We start from the raw sequence: 27,270 nt of genomic DNA on the forward strand, positions 1-27,270 counted from the left end.
AATTTGAAACAATAGCTGATTTTCAGCAGCTCTATATTCCAAGAATAGAAGCTTATGAAACTTTACGAAAGGCCACAAAACTTGTGTCCAGCTGTTGGGTAGCCTCGTGAAGCCCAGTTGTACTCTCTGCGTAATTCTGAACCGTCCTTGTAGACAGTACAGAATACTGCTGTGTTTGTAATGATACTGTTTTTCACTGACAGCTATTTTTCATCTGTCCAACTTCTTTCCTTGCCTATTGAGACAGTTTTAGTTGAATATCTGCCTCCACAGATGGAGGGACCTAGCGGGTCATGTAGCCCATCTATTTATAAGGGATGGCTGTTACCTACTGTATGTTTTCTGGCCTAGTTCTAAAATGAAACAGCTGTTGCCACAACTAAACTAAGCAACTAGACGAAGTCTAATTACCTGCTCCGGAATCTCCTAGAGCACAGTAATTAGGAAAGTCAGATAGGAGACAAAGACAATTTCAAATTCTTTAGCCTGCCGAGGAATATGAAATTCTGCCAGCTACATCCTGAATAAGTGTCCTACTGACTGAGATATGTTTTAAACGGTAAGACCTACTGCTACCATTAAGCCGACAACTCTTCTAAACCTTTGTTTGCTTGTTCTTCAGGAAAAACTCCCTGAAAATGAAACTTTTGTTAGAAACGTTGAAATGAGCCGTTCCAATATTTCTTAAAAAGGTTCTATGTTTTTTTTTAGACCTGAAGTTTTATTAATTTAGATCCTAGTTGCCAAATTGTTTCAGCTGAATTAAGACTATTTTTTACAAGTTGTTAATTGTCCCAAATTGCAGTAGTAGAGCCACAGGTTAAGCCAGAAGACATTGAATTTCCTTAAGCATTTAGTATGTGGAAAAGATGATGTAGAATGGCCAAGTTTAGTCTGTTCGCAAGGATCTTCTATTTCTGGTGCATTTGCTGCAGGCAAATTGTGTTGCATTGCAGACAGCAGTTGTGTTTTCAGTTGTAGGGGAAGCTCAGTCTTGCTGAGCCTATTCAGCAATCGATCAGATAAAAATTGTAATGATGTGGGGTCACCTGCTACTGTGAATAAAGCTGATTCCTTTCACAGTGATGCTGCCAACACCTCACAAACCCAAGCAATTGAGCAAATTCTTCCTATCCGTATTGACTATGGTTGCAGATAGAGCTTTTCACTCTTTAGTACTCTGGGTGACATTCTGACAGAACTTTAAACATACTAAGACCTGGTTTTCCATACAAAGTCTAGAGGGCTACAGTAGTCCCAGCATTATAATGAAGATGTTTCTGGACCATTGCTTCTGCTTGCGTTAATTTTTACATGACAACAATTTAATATAGTGTGTTTATAGAAGATTTCCTAGATTTTGATCATGGTAGGCCCTGTGCTTAACAGGCACCTTCATCTTTGTGCAGCACTTGATCTGTGACTCTCTGCGCTGTTGAACATATCTCAGATGTTTCTTTGCCTGTCAGCGGAGTAGAACTGCCTTGAGTAGCGGATCTGGTGTGGTTAGGTGCGGTTTCTTGCTATGTGCCCACTCCCCTTTCCATGTGTCATCTCATCTGTTCGACAGAAACTACGCATGCAGCGCAAGCTGCCTTCCTCTAATCTCTGCTAAATTGATGAAATGTGCAGCTCTCTGAAGGCTCTTCCTCTGCATGGATGGTTTTTTAACAAAAGATGATAGGTAACCGATGGTCATATTTGCCTGCTGCGTTAATAGGTAAAAAAATAAAATGTGGCAACGAACACTCTACCTGTGGAAGAACTGGATCCTGGAGACGTTTTGGGTGGAAATAACATACTTTTCTTTTCAGTAGCTTTTTCTGAGACTGTGCTAAGTTGCTAGGCATCCTGCCATAGTCAGTTGGCTTTGGAAGCATTCACATCTTTTAAGTACTTTTCCAACTTACTGAACAGTTTATGTTGTATCTAATTTCTGTTATATTGAGCCTGTGGTTAGATAACTGTGCCCCCTCAAGTTCCTAAATGTAGCTCAGGGGGATCACTTCTCTAAGTCATTGCTACACCCATCCTGAAAGTAATATTTTAACTGAATTCTCATATTCAGCCCAGGCTCCTTAGAATATCTACCAATAGAAGAATACCGCTTAAAGGATTGTTCTGTTTATGAGGCAGATGGCAATTTCTTGGCTTCCACAGAAGTAGATGGGATAGAAATTAATATCTTACAAATTTTATGAGTCACAGGCTGTAGTTTTTCTCATCCTTCGAAAGGTAGAAGAGCAAAAGACCATATCCCACTGCTCATTAAATCACTTACAAGTACTCGATTGATTTTAATGGAAACAGAATATAGTTCCTCATGAGAGGAACTCAGCATCAAAATAGTACTTTGGGGAAAAAGCTGAAAAGATATTTATGTAGAAATAGCAATTGTGAAGTTCAGTATGAAATATCCAAGGAACCTGCGACATGACATACTGGATTAGTGGATGGATTTGTACCATACTCTGTCGCCAGGATCAGGTGGTGCTTCAGGAAAGGGCACTGGATTTTCCCCCCTGCTGTTACCAAAAATACTTTCTTAAGCAGTTATGCAAGCCTTTTATTTCTTGCATTCAGTAGGAATTCATTCCTCAGTGCAAGAGTGATTCGCTTGAATCTTTTAATTTATGAAGCCCTGTTTTCATGAAGTAATTAATCTTGTGTTCAAAGTACACAATCATAGTTATAAAATAAATTCTGACTTTTTTCCAAAAGAATGTTCTAAAATGCTTTGTAAGTGTTCTCTATCTCACAGTGTTAAAAAAAAACCCCAAACCAAAATATTAACATGCATTAAAAAAAAAAAAGCTATGTTGTTCCCAGTACTTACAACTGCTGCATGCTGTGCAAGCTATCATAAATTAATCTAATATAGTCAGTCAGCCTTAATAAAACAAGTCTAGTTCTGTTCTTCATGTCTAGTTAAGGATTTCCAAGTTCTGTATATTTCTTTTAATCATGTTACATGAAAATAGCAGACATAGGTAAGCTTTGTAAATAAACCTGCTGGAGTTAATTGCCCGGCTTAGACAACTTTTTAATAACTCTAGCATGCCTTCATGTTAGACTCTATTTTAGAATTTTGTGTTTATTGGTTTCCAAAGAAGTGTTTCTGTCAGCACGTGACATCTATCCGACTGTCTCGGTTTACATGCGGATTGCTCCCTGTGGTGACTGGAGCCTGGGAAGTTCCTTTCCTTCCTCGCGTTGGTTGCTCCGTACCTGAAGGGACAGACAGCTGCTGGGCACATCAGAGCACTGTTCCTCACTTAGACAGCGAGTTGTCAAATCGGTCATTTGAATCATGTTAGCCTTAGCAGAGTCATCTGAACACAGTCCTTCATGTTAAATAGATCTAGCTCTAATGAGAACCTGCAGCCAGAGGGACGTCGGGGAGAAGAAGTGGAACCTCCCCTTCTGACAGCAGCCCCAGGCTCCGCTGCGTTAGAGCAGTCCCTTAAGGGCTTGGAGTGGAGTAGTCGGTTCACGCTGCGGTACTGCGCGCTCCCCCCCGCTGCATATCCCGAGTGTCGGTCGCTCACGAGGGCGTTTGTCTGAGGAGTCAAAGGTAACCACCAAGTTACAGAGCTGTGGTATGATTTTACAGCTCAGCACATTCATGCATTTAAATATTTTAGTAAAAAAAAAAAAAAAAAAGATAAAATTTATTCTTCTTTTCTGGGTATTTCAAACATATGCTATAGTGCTAAGTAGTGCCATATACCTGTGTGTATATTCCTTTCTAGGTTGATCCACTTTTTACAAGTGAAGTTAAGGAAAAAGTTAAAAGGTAAGACGTTAATGTTAAGTCTTTTATCTGCTCCAAGTGAAAGCAGTTGGCTGACTGGCTTTTTAGATCATGTGCATAAATGCTCTTTTGTATATATGAATGAACATACATGCACAGCTCTATATAACTAACAAACGAATGTGTACTGATTATTTGGCATGTAACATTCTCAGACTCGGTATTGTACACATTTTAGATTTTAGACTAACCAGTAGATCTCTTCATGGTTTGTGTGTTAAATCACATCTGATTTAGTGTGATTTATATTTATTATTCTTTTGGGTCTTTTCATTTTTTCTTTCATCCTGGCTTCTGCAAGATTTTTGCATGCTTGCTGTTGCTGGGTAAATGAGTAGATGGACAAGATAACCCTGTACAGCTGTTTTCTGTCCCTAGTTTATATGGCTCCTGATTGAAGGATACAAATGTTAGAGAAACGAGATTTTTTTTGTGTGTCTGCAGAACCTAGAATTGTCTGACTTGAACAGAACAGCCATATTATCTCTGATTGATGGTATCTGATAATAAAATCTGCATAAAATACGTGTCTTGCAATTCCATTTTTGGAGCAAGAGATATTGTTTTTTGTTTTCTATCATGGGAAACGTGACTCCTGTAATCATGCATTTATACTCCAATTGATATGGTTATTTAGCTCTGCAGAAGCTGGATGTTACTGCACAATCAGAAAAGCAATGTTTAACAAAGTCTAGTTGACAAGGAGCTGCTCTTAATGTCAAATGCACTTGTGTTGCCATCTGGCTTAGTGATCTCATGTTGAGGTTAAAGAGGCAGGAGCAGGCTCATCAAGCGGAGGAGATGCGAGCTTTTCAAAAATGATCATCAGTCTTAAAGATCTCATTCACTTCATCTGAGACTGAACACCCAATTACCCTATTTTCCCACCCTTCACCCTTGATTTGATTGACCTTCATTAATCTGAGGAAGAGGAGGACAGTAGAAATGTAACCCTTCAGAACAGAAGAGTGCTGTTAATAAAAGAGGAAGCAGAAGAGATCTTTCAGAACCACATTCCATCCCCAAAAGCCAGCATCTGAAAAGTCAGCATCTCCTGCAGTTGACCATTCTGATGATCACACTGCATTTCTCCAAGTATTTAAACTGTGTGTTTTTCATAAATCTCTGCATGCATCCTCTCTATACTACACAAATTCCTTACGGGAAAATTGCACCCCTATCCATTGAACTCAGATCCTTCATTTATGAGACTGATTGTGGTTAATAGAGCACAGTGTTAAGGGATCAACCATAAAACGTCAGAATAACAGACAATGAAGTAGCAGATAGCAATGTGTAATTGAGTTTATAACTGCATTTACAGATAGAAAGCTAACATGGTAAAGTGGCTTGCCCGTGGGCAAGCGATGTTAGCGTCAGAACCATGCCTGAATTGCTCTGACCACCTTCCATCATTGCCCTAAGTTCTAGGAAGAATTGTTAGAGCATGTTCTTAGGAGGTGTCCTATTTGTGCATTGTATTTCTAGGGCACCTGGAGTACATTTACTACAGGAGGTGCCACAAGATGATCTTCATGCTGCTATGAAAAGGTGCTTTGCTGTGGTGAACAGCTCCATTTCAGAGGGGATGTCTGCTGCAATTCTGGAGGTAATTGCATCTTAGCGGCAAGGTTTTTCACTGAGGTTACAGTGAATCTGAAACTGCCTTTTATCACTGGAAATGTGTGTCAACATTTTATGCCCATGTTTCAAAGCTAGTGAAGACAAAACTAAAATATTTCTTTTTGCAAGTGATAGTAATTAAGGTTTTCTTCCCTTGAACTGACAGTTTTTTATGCTTTGTCTATTTATTCTTTAAAGGACAGAATGTAATTTTATCAATCCTGTTAAATTAACAATACAGACCTGAGATATAAGAATCATTCTGATTTACTGGGGTTGTCACTATTCTTGATTCAACATCCACTTCCTTGTAATGTTGCTAGAATAGACTTTCATTTATTTTTACATCCTTTCAAAAAGCAATCTAAGAGCTGTAATTGGTTATTTAATTCTGAAATGATTAATGAATGAATGACATGCTCAGTTATTTTTTTTGCCATCAGTATTGAAAATGAATAACCAGGTTTATTTCATACCTGTCAAAGTAGGGCACTGCTTAGTATCAAATGCTTTCTAGGAAAAAAATAAATGTACTTAAAGTGAAAGCTCTTTGGGCAGACGCCTTTTACTATTCAGTGGGTTTTGGTGACTGCTGAATGCTGGTTTGTGATGATCTCAGAAGATCACAGAAACTATTACATGATTTCTAATAATGGATCTTCTATTTCTGTTTCTAATGAGTAATCACATGTTGCATTTCCAGCATGCTTTTCTTCCACACACCTGAAAGTCCTTCACAAGTAGGAACTAAGTGAGCATTGTAAGAATTATGAAAGTCGGGTGGTGGTAAGGTAGCAAATGTGTATTTCCTTTCTAAAATGCCAATGCTCAGAGGTGGAAGCAGCTGCTGTTTCACAGCAACAATACTCTATAAACAATTGCTACAGACTGTGACATTTCCACACCTATCAGTGTGGCAGGCTAGACAGATTCTGTGTGTTCGGTAGTTGAGATGAAGTGGAGTGTACCAACACAGTACACAGCCACAACTAAGTCGATGACTTTAGAGAAGTAAAAGTTACTAACTGTCACCTCCTCCTCACCAGTTCCATGCTACCCTCAGGACTACACACGTCACAGTTGACCAAAAACCAATCTGATTTGTTTCCTGAGAGCGTCAGTGAGTTGGAGAGGGAGGGAAAAAAGGGGCAAAAAAGGCAAACCAGAATGACTGTTAAGAGACACAGCATCTGCAACAGAAGTGCAAGTGTACTTGGCCTGATACAAGTTGTTATGCAAACTCGGGACTGACGGACAATTGCTATAGTTTTTCCCCAAAATTTTCCCATCCGATTTGAGCAGTTAAAAGGCACTTCCCTTAGCTTTTATCAGGAGAGGGAGCAATCTTGTAAGCTCAGTGTCTTAACAAATATGTGGTAACTCAAAGCAAAAAGATAATGCCAGTTTACTTCAGCAGAAATGTTGAGCCTGCTTCAGGAATTATTGATTTTTGCTCTCCTCTTTTGAGGTTGCAATTCTGACAAGTTTTGAATCTGATAACTATAAGACTAAATCAACACGGAAAGTTTTTATTTGAGCTCTTCTCTGTGTGGCTGAACTATTCTATTATCCTGTCAGGGCTATTAAATAGTCAAATGCCACCTCTAGTGGAAAGCTGTTCCTTTAAGTTTCCACTATACAGTTATGTTGACTAATTTATTCCCAATTCATACCCAGACCAGTCAAAACAAACAAAAAAAAGACCCCCCTCCACCAACTGTTCTTCTCACTGAAAATTACTACACGAACAGAATCGTAAATACTTCAAGTTATATTTCTCTTCTTTCTCTATGAACTACAAGACTATTCTGGCAAAAGAGCATTCTATGCGGGATGTCTTTATATACACTTGCCATGTTAGCTTCCTCCATTTTGATGTTTTTCTTACATCAGGAAAAATTATATATTAGGATGAATTATCAAGAAGTATTAATTTTAATTTTTCATGCTGAATTTATTTTTATATGTATTTTTATATTAGGTAGTATTAATTTTTCATCTTACATGTAGCTGTGCATATCATGTCCTAGGCTAGTCTAATGATTGATACATTTAATTCTACTGAAGATACTACCTTTACTAAAAACAAAGTTAATCAACATTTAATCTACCTTTAAGTCTTAATCTGAGTTTAACAGCTAAACGTGCTAAAATAAACTGGCAATTGACCACAGTGGAAAAATTAAATTCGCTCTTCTAAGTGCAAGGCTTGACCTATAGCAGGCTGTTAGCTATTTCCTTGTACGTGATGACTTTTTCATAAAAAGAAGAGAAAAATATCCTGCTCCCCTTTCTTCTGTTATTACATTGGTGGAATAACGTCAAACCTAATAGTCAGGTTTGGTTTGTGTTCAGGTATAATCATGTGTTGAAGATAAAATGCAATTTCAAATATTCTGAAGTGGAATATTTCCTCCTGGAAAATCTATAACCATAGGTGTAACCCACGTCTTTCCCCCAGCCTCAGTCCTATATTGCCTTGTTGTTGAACAGTGGAGGAAGGGCAGCCTAATCTCTAAACTGCTAACTCATAACTTGGAGTTTATCATGGAAGTCACGTAACAGGGATAAAAAGAGCTGGCACGCTTTCAGAAGCCTGAGCACGCTGGCTCAGGTGCATATTGGTTACAAGCCAATGAGGTAGCACTGACAGGTACAAACTGAAATCTTGCGTTACAGGAAGGAAAGTCCAGAAGACATGGCCCAGGTGCTCGTGAGACAACAGCTCTGGTCCCAGCTGAGTCAGGATTTTCTACAAGCAGAATTAGGTCTTTAGTTATCTCTTGAGAACTATTGGAAGCATGCTCTTCTGAGTACCTCAGACCTGTTTGAATTCTTCTTCTAAAGTTATAAGGGTTTTGGTATTGTATGTCTGTTTACTGGACAGTTGTACGGTGGGATTTGATGACATGCTTATAAAATATCCTACTGTAAAAGCCTCTCTCTCAGAGGCAGTGACAGTCTAATAAAGTCAAGTCCCTGCTTGAGATGGCCAGCAGTAGGAAGGGCCATCTGTTAAGATCTTGTTAAATTAATAAGGCAGGAAACTATGTATAAAAGTCTTTTGGGCCTAGGCTGGAGATAACATCTTGCTTGAATTTGGAAATGCAACTTTCATTCACTTGAAAGTTCAAAATTTAACAAGGTCATGAATCTGTAAACAGTATTTTAGCATGGGATAAATATATAATAGATAAATGAGATAAATATATAGTCATATCTATTTCAACTTGCCCTAAGGTATGGAAGAACTAGAAACCATAACTAATTACTTTGTCATCTAGAACTGATGTCTCAGAGATTTTGCCTAACAACTGATCTGGTTTTTTATTTGGCATTTGAAGAAGAGAAAACAAACGCTATAGCAAGCATTTAAAATACATCTCTTCCTCAGAAAACTCAGGAGTTCTGCGTGCTCCTGGGCATGTGGTTGTGAAAAAGGTGCTACTGCTGGAAAATTTTATAAGTAAGTTCTCTATGTAGTTGATAAGAAAAAAGTTTTGACTGCAGCACCATTTCATCAGAGCACTTTTTCTGTGCTCTCAAGAGTATACCAACTGTTGTAAAAATCATTAGATTGTTACGCTTTTACCAAAAAAAAGCCAATTAAAAAAAAAATCATAGGAAAGGGAGATGGCCAGATTTTATTCTGCTGTAGGGCAAAATCCAGTCTTAGACAACACAGGAAGTACAGACCTAGTAGTTTGGAATGTAAGCCATAGCAAACTATAAAAATAATAAAAAAAAAAAAATGAAGGGATGTTGTAGAGCAGTAAAGTTGAAGAGGGGCCAACAAAATGATGCATAGGCTAGGAAGAAGAAAATGAGGGACAATCCAGAAGACAAAATAGTAAATAAAATCTGTATTTACTCTATAAGCCTTATACTGCTGGTTAGAAATGCTTATTGTGTAGCATGCTTCCAAAGCTGAAATTTGCACCCTGCATCCTTCTGAAATAGCATTAAAAGACATTTGCAGTCAGAATAATGTAACAAAACAGATGGCCAATGGACTAAAATGTTATTTTATGCTATTATTTGTGGAACTTAGGTCAGTAAATTACACATATTTTCAACAATGCAAATGATTCTCTTTACTGCTTAAAAATAGACTAAGTATCTAAATTAAATTCTAAGCTACTTCATGCAGTAATTATTTACAGCCCAATCCATTTGTTTAAGGCTAGCTGGTATAAAGCCAGCCCCTCAACTTATGTATTTGGCCATCTGTTCTGTCTTTTAGTAGCTATAATTCATTGGTACCTATGTGTTTTGGGACCCGAAAGTTTTCTTATGATGTAGCAGTTACTGCCCTCCAACTCTATAAGACAGAACAAAAGTCTTTCCCTCGATTTCAGAAATTATGGAAAATGAAATATATACTTAGTGATCAACTTCAATGAGTCATCAACTATGTAGCATTCAGAAGCAGAAGTGAATGAACATATCTTATGACAATTTTTTTTTTAAGTGTGCGCTACAGTTCCATCTAAACTGCAGTACGGCAATGCTGTGCCAGCCTAAGCAGTGACACCATTAGGTCAGGCCCAACACAGAAGTGCCACAGGGCACTCACATCTTTGATGATCACTGTCGATGGGCAGCGTGACGGCAGTGTCCGCTGCTCACTGCCTCTGACATGCTCGAGTCCAAACGCCTCTCTGTCTCGCAGGTAACTATTGTGGGGATGGCGGCACTTCCAGCCGTCAGTCCTGGGGTCGTTCTGCTGTGTTTTGTGCGTTTTCTTCTTTCTTTCTTTCTTTCTTTCTTTTTTTTAATGGTGCTTTTTCCCTTGAGTGGACAATAGCTTGTTTGGGAAGTAGCCAGACTTGAAATACTCTTACAGTTTTGTTGTTTAAAAGGAGAAATACAGAGAGGTGAGGAGAGAGCCTCAGGCAGGTGACAATGAACGCTGACACACTTCACTGCCACTATCAAGCTCTTGATTTTCAGTTCAGAAGTTCAGGTAAAATATCTTCATTCCCTGTTCATTGAACATGTTTGAATGAGATCAACAGCCAGCAGACTGAACACAAGGGCATTTAAGCCTGTCAATAGGAAGGGCTGAAAAAAGAGCTGAACCAGAACTTCTGTCTCTTTTTGAGACGTTGGCGCTTCTGTGGGAACCCCGTGTTAGGTCTGTGGTTGGGTAATTAGAGCCAAAAGCAACTTCCTTGGCCTGCAGATTCAAAAGCCGTCAGGCAGAGTAGGGCACCGGTATCTCTCGTCTTCTGGGTGAACTTTGAAGTAAGTTCTACGAACTTCGCTGTACTGATAAGTAGATACTGTCATCGTACGTTTTGTAAATCTGCCTTTGGAAAACAGATTTGCTTTGTTTAACAGTGAAGTCAGAGCAAATCACAAAATAATTTGTGGATGACCAAAACCCGTATTTCCTCTCACCAAAATTACTTCTTTTTTTATTTAAAAAAAAGCTGCATCTCAACAACTTTAGACACTTAGATAAGTTCAGAAATCTGGTCTGTAGTTTTTATATTTCTCATTTATTCTGGTTTGTGATCACTTTGTTAAACTATTTGTTTAAATTCCTTCCAGCTGATCCAGTAGTTTCAGATACGAAGTGTAGAACAGGTTATTTCATTAAGGGTTATTATTATTTTTAGAGCTAACTGCTGCAAAGCAGATGTTCATGCCAGAAGGACTACAGAATTTCTTTGTCCAGAGTAAATTTGTCTGCAGTGGTGATTTAAACAGCATTTCTCTTGGATATTTTAAGCTATTAAGACATGTTGCTAAGTCACAGCAGTCCCTCACTGTTAAAAACATAATTGGTTCTGTACATTACCAACCAGGGTATTTTTGTCTTCAGTTTTGTCCGAAGTATGAAAAAACATGGTTTTCTCCTTGGAGTTTTGTTTTCTTGCTATGTAGACTGAAGCAAAATTGCTCCCCATCCGGGAGTGTAATGACAGTCATTAAAAATGCATTCACTCTGAAGTGACAGGGAATCAGTATGAAACAGATTGAAGATTTGGGGGAGTGAGTTTCTTTCTCTTGTTTGACACTGTAATAATTGTACAATATAAGTTTTCCTGGTTTTACAGGCAATGCATCTCAAGACTTTCAAATTAATCAATAGCAATTAAAGTTTCAGATCAGGATATGCATGAGTAAGAGTTAAGTGGCCAGGGTTTGCACACTAGTTACTTCAAAATCTAAGCTGTATTTTTAAAAGTTGCCAGGCTTTAGATCTCTTGGAAATGATTTACCAGCTTTGAATGGATGCTGTGCTGCGTCTCTGCTTGTGATTCTGCAGGCAACCTGAAATGCTACGATGTCGAGCCCCACACGTCCTTTCCTTTTTTTATGTATATACATACATGCGCACATACATATGCATACAAATAAATGAATAAATACATCAAGCAACCAGCCCGTAATTTATGTGGAATCAAACCCTACTTCCTCAGATGCATTCCTTGTCTCTGAGGAGTCCCATACCAATAGCTTTGTAGATAATATGTTTTGAAAGCATAATGTGTTCTGAAAGCATAACCTTTTCTCGCTCCTCCTTGGTACAGTTCAGTCAGAAGGTGCATCACTGCATACTTCTCTGCATTCCCTGAAAGCTCAAAGTCCAAGACAGGCTACAGTAACAGATGCTGTCAAAAAAAAAACAAACGTCCAGAGTCCTAGATGGCCAGTAGGAATCAGAACTGAGGAGAAGGAGCCAAGTGATTTCCACAGTCACCTTCACTGTCCTGGAACTGCCCACATCTGTCCAGTTCTGCACATTGTAGAAAATCTGTGAAAAGTGTGTTTTAATGGAACAAGAGAACAGCTACTTTGTTGGGGAGACTGCCTTTTTGTGCTATGAACTAATCTTCTTATCTATGCACAATAGCGGCAGGAGTGACAGTGACAACCTTTGATCTGAACCTTAATTTCATCCTCTGCAAGCCTGCCATATGTCAGGAGCTTCCAATGGGAAACAAACTGCATACTTTGAGGTGGAAGATGATAGTAACGGATGAAACAGCTATCCATTGACTTTCTGGATTGATTGCTTCTGATAATATGTTCAAAGCTACAAGACTAAGAAAAATATAAACAAACTATTTCAGAGAAGTTCCATATAGGAGATCACCATAGACATGGTGTTTTTCAGCTAAAAAGTTGGAGAGATGGGAAGGAAGTTTGGTTTCTTGTTTCTGCTTTTAATTTTAAAATTGTCATCAGTAACATCTCAGAATCCCTGAATCCTAATAAACTGTTGTTTTCTTTCTCTGTATTCCTCTAGGCAATGGATTTAGATATTCCAGTGCTGGCGAGGAACATTCCTGGGAATGCAGCAATAATAAAACATAAGGAAACAGGGCTGCTATTTTCAGATCCCCAGGTAAGAAAACAACAAATCCTTAGACCTTTCCCTTCCAAAAGTTAGGTTCATTTTCCATTACATGCTTTTGTCTGTTTGGAAACGCGGCTTTTTCTCTCAGCAGTTTTTCTCAGGTGCTCCTAAACCTCTAGGTGTTAGACTGCCTTTCTCGAAGCCCTGCGGTTGTCTCACGTTCACTTTGCAGTTCACTAAACTTTTACTAGGTGTCAGCCTTGCTGAACATTTGGCTAGCCTGGGCTGCTTCGGCGCCTGCCATCTGAGCGGCCCTCCGTTCTCAACTTGCTGCACTTTAGTTTTTGAAGGTTCCATAAGCAAACCCTGGAAGAGATGCTGTGCATATGTCCTGTTTCCCTTCAAGTGCTAACTGAATGTGCACTCGTATTAGACAAGCAGTAGCTAACCAAAAGAGAACTATGAGCTTGAAGTTTTAGATAATACATTATCTATAATTTCTAGCAGTAAGTGTTAATATAAAGCACTATTAGGCCCACGATAGCGCTTGGTCAGAAAATAATTAATGACTAAAATTAAGCAAAGTGGTAGAATGGAGTTTCTGTGAAGATAAGCAAGAGTAGGGAAAGAGGGAACACTACCCATATTTAAATGCTGGAAATTTTCACTTCAGTACATTTTCCTGCATTGTGGCTTTGCTGTTACAGATTTGTATATGTTGTGGAAGATGACTCTCAGACACAGATTCCCTTAGTGTTTTTATCCAACTCGAGATTAAAAAAAAACTTACTAGAATAGTCCATTTGATAAGTTTGCAAAGTAGAAAATGTATCATATTTATTTACTTTGTGGAGTGTGTGATGAATGCATCCTATGAAGTTGTGTTTCAGGAAGGTGAGTTCTCTCTGTTAGTTTTGGAGGCTTTTTAAATAGAAAATTCTTGCAGCTCATGTTTTTGTTTTGTTTTCCTGGAATATTCAATGTTTCTGATGGTTTCTACAACAAAATTTCTTTGTTAACTTCTGCAATTTACTTTGCTGCAGAAGTATTCCCTCTTCTTGCAATAGCCCTTGGAAATGGGGTACTTCCAGGCTAGTGGAGGCTGAGATGTAAAGCTATTTGTAAAATTATTTGTACATGTATTCCCTGCAAAAAGCCCAGTGCCTTCCATATGCTTCTTCAAAACTTCAAGGATATATGATCGTGTTGAACACTCAGAGAGATGGCTCTCCAGATATTAGTTCTGATAGATTCTGTTGTTTCCCTCAACATGCCAGTTACATTTGGCTTGGAATTCAAATACATTATTCATACCAGACCCAATTAGCTTCATCATACATCCTTGTAAGAAGCCTCTTCTGTGATCTCCAAGCATCCTACATTCCAAGTGTTTATTTGGAATTCAAGATCAATTAAAAATATGCTATATATTTCCTCACTTAAAGGAAAGTGCAATTTTAAGCACAAAAGTAGTCCCAGTGACATCAGTGACTCTGTACAAATGGCTAAGGACTTTCTTTTATATCAGAACTGGAGTCACAGGCTGTAAATACATCTAGAACGCTGTAACCTTAGTTTATATAAACCCCTTCTGTCTGAGCTCCCTTCTCTGCAGCGTGCTGTGCCAAAGATCAGAACCCCCCCTATTCTGCTGTTTGTTGACCCATTTTTTGCTGTTATTCTCTCTCTGTAGTACGCAGAATGGCTTTTAAGTGAAGATGGTAACTTGCATTGCCATATTAGCTATCATACTCCTAGGTGATATTTGTACTGGAATGACTAATGTTTGTGCAGTTACCCTATCTTAGAAAGGAAAGTAATATCCCTGCTTTCTCTGTAAAACAGCAATTGTATCTCATTTAATAAAAGCCCTTTTATACTTTCATTGGTGTCAAATAACGTATGAACTATCAACATTTGCAAATGGGTCAGGAAAATACTTGTTTGCAGACTAATACCCTAATCCCACTGCAGAGTTGTTGAAAAACTTTATTCTTGCAGAGATGAGCTCAGAATGCCAATCATCATCACTCATGGTTTCAAAGATAAAGTAACCATTTACTCTTATTCCTTATCTCCCCAAACCATGTCAAATACAGTTTTTAAACCACTTACACAGTCTATCAGAGGTTGAGAGTTATATTAGATCAAAGAAATGCTATTAAGTTAGAACACTTACAGTTTCAAGGTGTTCCTCATATTTTTATTATTGGAAGAAGGAATAGTCTGCCCGTGGCACTTTGAATACTGCCTTAGAAGATGCAGTCTGACAATAGGGATGGGAAAGCATATATTCTGGGAAGAAGTTTTCTGGGTTTTTTGTTACTCTGACTACTTTGACATCTTAAGCATCTGGTAAACTATTTTCTGCTGTAACCTCAACTGCAGCACGTTAGTTAGGGAAAATGCTTTTAATCATACAGAGAGATGAGTATTGTATTCAGGTACCTGGGGAAGTCTGTCTGTATCTTGAGGAGTCTGGGCCACCAAAGATTTTTAAGAAAATGTCAAAGAAATTTTCATTGCTAAGTTTAGTGGATCCTACCTGGTTGTGATGACACAGACTGTATCATAGGTCAAGAGCAGAAAGCATTGCTTATTTTCAAGTTGTTCCTGATCTGGGGAGGGAAAGCTTTACAATACGGTTAGCTTAGATATGAGCAATTGTGGCTGGTCTGTGGACTGTCTCCTCTTTTGAAAGCTAAATTAGAGTGATATAAATTGACCATTACACAATGAGAATCGTTTTAGATTGTGAATGCTGTTGGTTTTCTTCTTTTATTCTTGCTGAAAGTGAGCTTTTGTGGCTTAGAGAAACGTAGGAGATTTTGTGCGTAACTGTAGTCATCATTAACCATTTGCACATTAGGCTGAGGCTTCATGCCTGAAGCTTCAGTCGCTGAAGACAATACTCAGATGGAAACGGTTAATGTAAAAGTGAAAGCTGTGAATCGTTTTGTCCTTGGTACTACATTATCTGTGCACATTACTTTTAAATTATGGTTTGATCCTGCCACTGCTTGAATTTACAAGTTTATGGAATATTTGACACTGAGTTAATGGGACCTGAAATAAAAAAATGAGATAAGAATAGCCAGTGGCTTTTGGGCAATAAATAATGCAAAACCATGTTAAACTGGAAGACGCAAAGAGTTATTCAGCGTCCTAAGTTTCCAAATTTATGTTCAGCATCTGTAAAAGCTCACTGAAGGAGCTAAATAAACAGAAGGAGGTAAATAAACTTCAAAGCTAATAAGAGAGGGGCCAAGCATAAACAGAGTTTGAGAGAGAGCAGGACCTGGAAAGACTACTGTGAGCAGGGACAACTTTTGAAGTGGTGAGAGGGAAAGGCAGCTCCGCTGAGTACAGGCAGCAATACATTGGAGGTGCATTGGTCTCCTCTGCCAAACATGGGTCAATGCCATTTCTACCGGGGCTTCAAGCCAGAATATAGCCAAAGTCTTTAGACCATTGAACCTTCACACTGAATAGACTAATTTGCAATTTTTGGCCGTGCCAGCAACCACTGTTTATACTGCCCTAGAAATACTGGCCCTTTGCCCTGTGAAGTACACGGATGTGCCAGCTAAGTTCTGAGCTTTGCCTGCCACTAGGTAGATCTGTCGCTATTCTGAATTTACATCTGGCGTTTGCCTTCCCTGGGGTGATTCTCTGTTGTTTAAGAATCATGTTCTTTTATCTGCTGAAGCTGATATGAAATGGTTACTTTCATTATATAAATAATATATTAACCATGCATCTTATTTTCATTACGCGTGAGCCGCGGCACCGGTGTAGTTCTCATGGTAATTGAAGGAACATTCACTCTTTTTACTCATGCACTCATTTTCTAGCTTTATCTCCCAGATACCTGTATTTCTGGGTCTCTGCAAAATATTATAGAGAATTTCTTTTAGGTACTATATAGAGAAGCTGACATTTTCTTTAAAGATGACTGGTCAATTTACCAGGAGAAAAATATATTAGGGATGTGGCTGTTGAAAAATGCCTGTATTTGAAGTACTACCCATAAAAAGGGCATGTGTAATATCAGTTCTGGATGTACATAAGATGATCTTCTCCCCTGTTCTTTCTGAGTTGTGGCTAACTACTGAGGTTCAACTTATACACTGTGTTTTTCTGTCGCATATATAGTAATTATACCCATTTCTGTATGTGGACAAAAGGCTTATTAGAAATACGGATGTCCCCCAAGTAGTAAGTTAGCATGCATAGCACCTCCTTCATTTTGGCTGCTGAAGTGCATACCCTTATGTTTGATAATTGAAAAGTAATTTGTGAATTTTGCCCCCTTTCACGAAAAATGAAGCTTACTTCACATCTACAATAAAATATGAGTGCACAAATATTTGTGCAAATATCACTTAATACTTAAAGCATAACAGCTGATACAGAGACATGTTATTACACCGTAAGTAGTTTGTATATTGTGGGCTTCTAGAAAAGAAAAATTAAATGCTCAATTTTCTGAAGGAGCTCCGAGTTCTGACTGTCTGCATTCTGCAAGTGGGAGCCCATGCTTCAGACTTACCACAAAACTACAACTGAAATGCAAGTCAGTTGGAGTTAAGGGAGGCACCTGAAAAATGAAGTTATTTCTACCTAAAGCTGAGTGTCCGAAACTGAAAACAAGCTAATCCAGCTGCTCAAAGAGTGTGAGGCAAAACCCAGATAAGTCATAATGAATCTTCCCATTGGCTTCCAGTCAGATTGCAAGTGACTTGTAGGTGGTCACATTTGATTAGTAGAAGTAGGGATAAAGCTGAGAAGTCCTTATTCTCTGCTTCCTGGTATTTTTCCATTTGCTATTTCTCCCTCCTGCAGTTTCTCAGCTTTTATGCTTTGGACTCAGTTTGGCATTTTCCTGAAATTATCCCCAGCAATAAGTATTGTAACTGTGAATAAGGATCTCATTTCTTCTATCATTTACATGTTTCCAAGTTTTTGTCCTCTATATCCACATTTTAAAAGAATGCTAATAGGACTACCTGTCAAGAAATGTTACATTGCTGCCTCTGTTCTTAGGTAATTTACATAAATTATTTTTAAACATTACTTTAAATAAAATCCTCCACAGGAGCATAAAATTAAAGTTGGAATGTAGTTCAGTGTGAACGGTATTTATTACTGCGATTATACAGGCAATTGGATGATGCCAGCATAAGTCACGTAAGACTTTCCCACCTTCCCTGTTCTGTATTCTTGGCAGACAGGGAGGAAGGAAAAGAACGTGTCTCTGAAGTTGGAGTCATGGGCTGTATCTGCAGCGCCTGATAGCCGCAGCCTCAGGGTGCTCTAGACCAGACTCACCTATCTCCTCCAGGGACAGCTGCACGAGCAGTCAGGAAACACCCTCTTCAGAGCACGTGGGTCCCAAGGAAGGACCTGAATACACCAGATAAATTAGCACATACCCGAATGGAAGGTCCTTGTGGTCAGAAAGCAGGCTGGATGTGACACATGTGGCCCTCGTGGCTCTTCCAGAGGCCGCCCTTTCAGTGCTGTGCGGACAGAGCAAAGATTACAAGCAGTACTGATTTTATGTAAAATAAGAGGTTATCGTTAATATGCATGTATGAAAATCCTCTTACTCTATTACCTAGTTACAAACCTTTCCAACAGAACTGACGTGCATCTCTGACTGTTTAAATTTCATGGCAGTGATGCATATATTGATAGTTTGTCTTGTCAGTGAGAGTCAAAGCAGCGATTATAACATGTTCGATGTGATTTCACATATCAGTGTTTCCCAGGGGTCAGGTTATAGTTATGTATTATGCATAGCCATCACTTGCATTACAACAGCAACATTGATTCTGTGGTAACCAAAAAGTTTATATCTGTGTATATATTTATATACACTGTGTACTTAGGCTTTCAAGTATAGTTTTCTCGTTAACCTAGTGTTGATATGAACTCTGGTCTTATTTGTGATATTTCCTTTCATGGCTGACAGATTGCGTAAATAGTGTATCTCCTTCTGCCATCCTTTTTGTCCCCCGTGTCCCTACGCACTGATCTTCACTACCAATTGTGTAGTAATGTATTATCTTAATTTTCCATTGACACAATAGCTGTCTGCTTTTCTGAGCCGAACCAAGACACTATTTTGCAAAGATCTGAGTACATTTGTAATCAAGCTGAAGTATTGGAAGTTGTCTCTTGATAGAAAATTAGACCAGCTGCTCAGAATAGATTAGTTCAGACATCAAATCTCCTTTCACATGTTTGAAGTTCACAATTTCTCTTCCCCAGAACTAAATTAGAGCAGCAGAGCAGCAGGCAAAGGAATAGTTATAATCTGCAAGGTCTAGCATTTTGCCTAGTAAAGTTAAAGGAAATTCATACATGGCTTTTTTGCAGAGCTTGTTGAGCTAACACTGCTGTATCTGTAACTGCCCAGATGCAACTGCTCCGAAGAGCTTCTTGCTGCATGCCTGCTCTTATCTCTACACTGTGACTATATTTATGTAGTGAGTTTCTTAGTCTTACCATAAAATTAACTAAAGATGTCACAGTAGCAACGAGATCTAAGTTTAGCTGAGCTGAGATCAAACAATCTGATGCCAGCTGTCCTCCATGCAGGAAACCAGGTGAATTATTTAATTTATAACCAGCCTGGTTTTCTAACACTTGGGTAGGCAAACAACTTTTGTGTCATTAAATTTGTTGCCCATATTTGCCCTAGCAGCCTTGGGAATGTCTCTGATTTTAAATGTCTTAGTTGTTGGGGTGCATAAATTAATATATAAAATAATTATTTATTGATCATTGTTTATAAATGAACTATGGTACTTGACCTTGAAAAATGACTTTGAATGGCTCCATATATTGGCTCACAGTTGAAGTGCTTTACCGAAATCGAGATATGGGTACAAGCTATTTCAGTACCATTAGAACTTCAAGGAACTTTTAATTTATTATTTTCTCTATCTTTTTTAGGAGTTTGTTGTGCTGTCCAAGAGTTTGATGAATAACCCCATTATGGAAAGAGAAATTGTAACAAGGGCCAAAGCCTACGTGAAGAAATATCATTCATGGGAGAGTGAAAGAAAAGCCTATCAGAATCTTGTCCTAAGACTCCAGTGAATTGCAAGACTACAGCTGATACCCAGCAGTCTGTGTAGAGCACTTTAACGATGGCTATGTGATTAGATTTGGGTTTCTCTTGGTTTCTTTTTAGAAGAGATAGTAAGACATGCATTATTATTCTATTCAAACATAGCAGCATCACCGGAGTTGCCTGTTACTTCAAACTATCAAATTTATCTAATTCAGCACACTGTCTCTAGTGTACCAATTCATCACGGAGCAGTATCATTTTGTAACATCACATAGGAGAAAAATACTCCTTGAGCAGACACAAAATTTTTGTTGTTGTAAGGCCTCAAAGGGAGGATGATTTCTTGTACACAGTGGAGCACTCCACCACATAGAGCTTACATCAAATGTTCTGCTCATGTTGCATCCTAACCAAACCGCAGTAGCAGTTTTCTTCCCAATTATACCAATCTGAATGTATTCAGGTACATGTGACATGCACATGCATGTTCATAAAGCCAAGAGTAGTTATATATACAGAGTATAATAATATTAAGATGAAAGCTTTCTTAAGACTGAAAGATCAAAATGTCTGTATGTCTGTTGACTGCATAATGATCAGGGGCCAAAGAGCATAGGGAGTGTTGATGCTTGGGGAAAGCGAGGAGCATAGGGCATGTTTTGTACTACCCTCTAAGTACCTGAATTGCTTTCGGATAAGCTGATATGGCCAAACAGTCCTATGTCTGCATTTTCTCTTGGGTCCTGGGACTAGAGCAGGAAGGTCGGCACAGCACCCGACAGCCGTACATGGCTTCGGATTCCAGAACTGCACAGTGCTGCCCGCAGCAGCAAGATGTGCTTGCAGACAGAGATGATTTGTTACATAAACTACCTCTTAGTTTGCCAGTTTCTTTGGTACCTCTGTGATTTACTTATTTACTAAAAGATTTATGAGAGCTGTAAAAAGGGGTGAAGCGGGGGGGGAAGGTATTTTCAATTTACTATGTATTTTGGTACTGTTCATTCTCATTTGCGGCTCTCAGGATATATTGTAATATACTGCAGCAGGCTATTTTAAAGTGAGACTTACCTGTGCTTGAAGTCCATACTAATCATTCCTGCCAACCCAGTGGTTATGGACATATCTTTAAATCCATAATTGGTCATCAAAGGACTTAAATTTATAGAAGAAAAAAAAAGGGTCGTATTTTTAACTACTTGTTATTGGGAAACTCTGTTTGCTTTGTATAGGCTTAATCCTGCCCCCATAAGAACCAGTGAGAAGTTCTCTATTGATTTGAATGGTGGTTGTATCAGACTTTTCTTTGTAATAATGAAGTTCACTGTGTATTTTAAGCTTTCCTCTTTATTTTTGATGTTTTGCAACTGTTGGGACAGTAAACAAGAAAGTAACTTGAATGTCGTATATTGACTGCTCCGAAACTTCCCCTCCCTTCTATTGTAGTGGACTTCTGCTCAGCATTGCCTTCGATAACACAGTCCCCAAGGGCCAAACTGGCCCAATTTCAAAGAGGAAAATTGCTACGCTCCCTTTTGAGCACATTTTTCCTAAATATTTCTGGTGTGTCCTTGGACATGCTGGGACGTAAGTACCTCTGCACTAGTTCTCAGTTTAAAAGCCACCAGCCAACATCTACCACTGAACAGTTTCTAAATCTGCAACTGAATCAGCCGGTTGGGTTTTCCCTGCTGCCTCAGGAGGAGCCATATTTCTTCGGACGTCTCCGTTACCAGTGAGTAGCGAGCCTTCTCGTGGGATCGCAGTGTGTCTCTTTTGGCCACAGCAAACTATACATATACACTAAAGGAGGGAGCCCTAGAACACGGATTTGCAGCATGACCTATGTGGTATGGGACCTTTAGAGGCAATAGGAAAAAAAAAGACCATTTATAGCTAACTGAGCCGGCTGCAGGGAGTCCTGTTCTTCTCAAAACCTCTTCTCACAGGGCCCCTCTGCCAGTGTATCTCTGATAATCTGCTTGCTTGGCTTTGATCCTTAGCCCTCCTCCCAGCCCCCTTCCTATAGGATCAGTTGTCTTCTGAGAAATGCGGATTATTAAAAACAAATAAACAAATACATAATGTGGGATAGAAGTCTAAGCATTAAGCTAATGCTAAATGATTAGTAATAGTAATGATGAGAAAGCTTTTTCTAAAGCGTGATACATTTATTACCAAGCTTCAAGCAGCTAAATACACTGATCTGGAATTTGCGCTATTTCCAGCAAAACAAAACATGTTCAAGTGAGAAATTCTGCTACACCCTCAGAATATAATTAACATACGATTTTTCAGGCTGTATTTAATCTATAAATATGAAATCTGCATCTGGGAAACAGCATGCTCATTTGCATGTGATAACCATACCAGAAGCACAAACAACCCTTCTGCAATATATGCATTAAGGAAAAAAAAAAAATAAAGCAACCAAAATAGTGGTGAGCTCAGCCCTCAGGACTGTTTTACTGTCATCAAACCAGGCAGCGTTCATCAATCAAGGGCATTCAGCTTTGATATCATTTATCACATGGGCTTGCGTTCTGCAACACGGAGCCTGTCTATTAAGGCTTAAAGGTTGGGGCAACAACTGCTAGGGAATTTCATCACAATAAATTGCAATTGAATTTATGTTTTAAATTTCATCCCGTCTTATGTTCCAGGTCCATAAATATTCAATGAGTCTTGTAAGTCCTTGTAAAGAAAATATCAGACCCCATGCAAGCAATTTTAGGTATAATTATCTTTCAAGCAACTTCACTCAAATGCTTTTATATTTAAGAATAATCCTTTTGTTGTCCTGCAGCCCTAATTATAGTATTTATCTTCCCCTTTCAAAGCCCCATTTCTTATCCTAGCAGCTTTTTAAGCAAGGCACACCTCGATGAGATACAGATACAGCGCCAAAAATAGCACTTGTTCTGTTCGCAGGAAAAACCTGCATTGTGCATTTACCCCGTGGCCAATTCTGTATTTCAGGACCTCGAAATGTACTGTTAATTAATCCAATTACATGCATTTTATTTTGCAATTAATTCTGCCATGAATCCACAGGAACTGAATGAAGCAGTGGACCTGTACAATGGGTGCTACTATGCCGTTTCCTCTCTTGGCACGAGTACTTCAGAAGTGGAGACAATTTGGTAGTGTGTGGCAAAACCCAGCTAGAGCCTGTGGTGTGTGGAATGAGAGCTTCCGGAATTAGGATTTCATTTTAAGTAGCCCTAAAGCATACATATTCCAATTTTTAGAGTTACTTTCTATATTCCCATTACAGACTTACTTAACCGATGTATGCCATAAGAACACTGATAGTGAGTTAATTTTTCTTCCCATTTTTGTCTGCTCCCAGGCAAAAAGTTACTGTTGGCCTAAACCAGCAAGGATTTACCAGCTCCCGCTCCCGCCTCCGCAGTCTTGGCTCTGCTTTTCTGCCCAGCAAGCGGAGCCAGTGCTGCACTCCCCTCTGCTTCTGCCCTGCCGGGGAGAGCATTAACCGGCCCCTGGGCTTACGCTCACAAAGGGTCTCGGTAGGCAGTAAGGGCACCTTCGCTTCCCAGAACGCACACAGAATTTGTCAGACTCTTGTCCTTTGCCAATAGTGCAATCAACAGCTGGCTCTGACACCGGCCTTCGGAAAACAGATTATACGCGTCTGTACCAGCTTATCTCAGCAATAACCAGAGCACCTTAGAGGTGGACCATACACTGTGCCTGGAGGGAATTAATGTAGTCTGATAGAATTGGGGAAAGGATTTAGATATGTATCTCTAAGGATTTAAAGAAAACAAAAGTCGAACTTTTCTCTCTGGACTCATTACAGCTCATTTTAGAAATTTTGGAGTATTTCAGACTTCAGAAGGCATGAATGAAACAAAGAGCAGCAGAGGAAGGAGTATGACTATGGCTGTAAGGATATTAGCAAATTCTTTCAATATTTTAGAAAAGGCTATATCTGGGGAGACTTAACTCCAAAAGTAATTAGTAACATGGCATTTGGAGCATTAACATTTTAAATTCAGCTTTTGCACACAGCTGAAGTTGACTGTTAAAATAGTTATCCGGGATGCCAAGGTTTGCAGGACTTCTGATGTTCAGCCATGATCGTTTTGGTAGCTTGGCTGACTCAACAGATTAAGACAGAGCCCTTTGGGATGCCGCTTGCGCCTGATGCTGACCACTGGGATTTCGAGTTCTAACAGAACCTCAGAGCTCCAAATCAGCCAACGGGAGTTACCTGGTGATCTCAGGGAAATTAGTTTTGATGTTTTGCTTGATGTTTTTACTTGACATATCAGGACTTAAAGACATAAAGACATATCAGGACTTAAAGGCAACCGTCAAAAGAAAATGTTAAATTATATATTGGAAGTTTTAAAAGTATTTGTGTTCCCATATGATTTACCATCAACTTACTTACTTAGCCTGAATATTAAGCAATCCAAACATCTGCAAATGCTACCTTTATGTTTAATGAATGCGCAAGTAATTCAGCCTTTCAACATATTTTCTCCTGTCTATTGGGCTCATAACCCGTTCTGGCCCTTTCTCCCCTCAGTCTTTTCAATCTTTTGGTCAAGAACCGTTCCACATGAAAGTAAAGAAACAGTTTTGTCAAAGGCTTCTCAGCGGAGATGGGTGCTTCCATGTGGAAATCAATCATTTAATGGCTCAGTGGGATCCGAGCATTTTTTTTCATTAAGTTGTCCAAAGTAATTTCATCACTCCAGAATTTATTTCGCTTCCACCCTCCTCTGGCTGGTTGGTCCAAGCCCAGTTGCTTCCATGTTTGAAACTGAAATCCCATATAAGAGCAGGTCTCTACAGCCTCAGCTGCAATTGCTTGGCATCTCCTTGCAAATGTCCCAGTATTCCTGGATACCACAGGTACCTTTAATTCTGCCTGAGGTAGCCAAAGGAAAGTCTTGATCTTCCAAAGTCTTAATTGCATTTAGAATTTTAGAGTAAAAGATGTACTATAAAAAAAAGACTTATGGTCACCAATATAAGAGCAAAGTGTGAGATGAAACCAGGATTTCTAATTTTTTAAAAACAATCTAAATTTTCTGAAGGGGTGGATAATTTCTATGTGCAATTTAATCCTCTTTAAATGAACCATATTTTCATCAAGTAACTATTCCATGTCATTCCTATGACATTTAATTTTAGGTATTAAATATTGAGGGCACTTGAAATCTTTCATCCTTTCCAAAAATGTAGGCCAGCATTTGTTTTGTCCAGTGCCTGAAGAATGATTTTAGAAATCCATTTCCCCTAGAGCATTACCATTAAGCTAATTTAAAACATTTGTTTAAAATTAAACAATACATTTTAATAAGAACAGCAGAGAACATCTGGTTACTGAGGAATCACAGTTGTGAACACCTGACCTGAAATACCATTTCAAATACCCCTACAGCACCCTTTAACCCTTCCCACCCCAGAAACAAGTCATATCACCTCTTTTATGATATTTTAGTATGCTACTTACATTGCAATTTCCATTCTTGTGTACTTCAGCACAAATCTTCTTAAGACATAAGTCCAGCTCTAACTATAACCTTGCTAGATCGAGGTCACTTATTTCATTTGTCTGATTCAATCAATTCAGGCATTGAAACTAAATGCCCCTGTACTGCTTCAAAAATTAATCCCTGCCATTGAAAAGTGCTGTTATTTTAGTGACTTTAATGAAGTGAAATGAGTTACGGAATCTTTAATTTAACGTGAGTAATATATCAAAAGCTTATATGCTTGGAGCGTGGCCTTTGCCATCCCTGACAGCCTCCTAGCTTCTTTCCTAGCTTTTTTTTCTTTTAAAAATATGTTTAAGTACAGTCACCTGAAACCACGTTAAAAAATACATAAATTCCTGCTTAACTTGTACCAGTGTTCACACCTTGCATCACCCACTGTGGTGCACGCCCAAGTCACCTAAAGAGTGTTCTTGCTTTCCCGAGGCAGTGCTTCCCCGTGCCCTTCCACGCTGGGGCTCGGGGCTTCTGAGGAGCGAGGAGGCTGCAGGCTCTCTGCGTGGCTTTTTGCACAGCGGTGTTCTGGTCCGCAGTGGAAATAATAAATACTATTGGCAGGAACTATTGGCTCTACAATCCCTATTTATGCACCTGGTATAATCCAGCAATGACAGCAGTGATTTGAAGAGCAAAGTAAGGCTGGAAAGGTAACGCCCTCCAAGGAAGCAGTAATGCTCTCAAAGATTGGTGCAAAATACTAGCACTTCGGTCCCTATTTAGCAGTCGACTGCTGCCTTCAGAGTCAGACTGTAACGCCATCGTGGCACCGCTGCCTTCAGAGTCAGACTGTAACGCCATCGTGGCACGTCTCGCTCCTCAAACAGCATCAGCAGCTGTTGGATTACAAGGTGCTATCTGACGTGAATAAAGGCATTAAAGGCCGGCTCACACTTTGTAATGTGGTTGAAAATAAGTTTGTTTTGGCCAAGTATTAGTGACAATATAGCTATTTACAGACTGCACTGCAAGTCAGGCGAAAAAGCTGCATCTTCTTCTGTATGAAAATATAGCAAAGTAAGAGGCAACGGGGAAATTTAATAACCATTTGCTGGGATAGGGGAACATTAGTATTACATGTTCTGAATATTCATCATCTTTTAATACCATTTCACTCCCTTTTTGATCTCAGTATGACCTCAGTAATGATTCTGTTCCGAACAGGTTTAAAGTCTTTCACGAAGCCTGTAGCTCATCTTCAGTTTTGTATTTACTGCTTCTTACTGTTTACATCTCTGATTGTTGTAGCCTTGGGAAATGCTCCAAGGTGTCCCTGGAGTATTGTGCAGCTAGTTACCTAGTGCATCTTCCATCCTTTTTAGTTACTTTTCTGTAGCTTAATGAGATAATTTTTCTGTCCCCTCCACTCTTAAAACATTTGTCCCTGCATGTCATTTGAATAAAACATCAGGATGTGTTTAAGCTTGCACAGAGAAGTCTCCCAGCCATCATTGTTAAGGCAACGTTGTTCCGTGCTGAAGCTACTTCTGTCCGTTTATCCCACTGCTTGCCGAGCTCCGATTTTGCCAACAGGCAGCTCTACAGCAGGAGCGAGTCACCCAGCCCAGCGCAGATACGGGATGCCCTTTACCGCGGTAGCACAGGGCCCTTTGCACTGCTGAGAAGTGGGAGCTGTAGACGTGCCCGTGGACACACAGGGAAAACTGTAAGTGAAATGGGAATTTCAGCCAAAGCAGAAATAAAAGAAGAGGTGTATCCTCAGCCCTTCTCTCTGCTAAGCAGGGGAAGCTTTGAAGGATTGTTACTGATGTCCTTCAAGAAGTTTGCATTTCTTTTGAGGATAAGAAGACCAATTCATAGAACTGTAATTCCCTTCTCCAGCAGGTGAGATTGCAAACCAAGGGCTTTTTTTTTTTCCCCCTGAAAAGAAAAGTGCCTTTTAGAC

General features: G+C 39.2%; 1 protein-coding gene across 7 annotated transcripts in view; it reads left to right on the forward strand.

Moving 5' to 3' along the window:
- Window positions 1-26,793, forward strand: part of GLT1D1 (glycosyltransferase 1 domain containing 1) — a 134,228-nt gene extending 107,435 nt beyond the window's left edge. For all 7 annotated transcript variants that reach the window (XM_087754378.1, XM_087754382.1, XM_087754380.1 and 4 more), the window contains 4 exons: window positions 3,753-3,796; window positions 5,303-5,423; window positions 12,699-12,797; window positions 19,713-26,793. In XM_087754378.1, coding sequence (XP_087610504.1) covers window positions 3,753-3,796; window positions 5,303-5,423; window positions 12,699-12,797; window positions 19,713-19,859 — 411 coding nt within the window. In that variant the 3' untranslated portion in view covers window positions 19,860-26,793. The remainder of the gene's footprint in view (window positions 1-3,752; window positions 3,797-5,302; window positions 5,424-12,698; window positions 12,798-19,712) is intronic.
- Window positions 26,794-27,270: the final 477 nt, after the last annotated feature.

This window comes from Nipponia nippon, unplaced genomic scaffold, assembly GCF_047370975.1.
Source record: "Nipponia nippon isolate SJK-2023a ecotype South Korea unplaced genomic scaffold, ASM4737097v1 scaffold_18, whole genome shotgun sequence".
NCBI lineage: Eukaryota > Metazoa > Chordata > Aves > Pelecaniformes > Threskiornithidae > Nipponia > Nipponia nippon.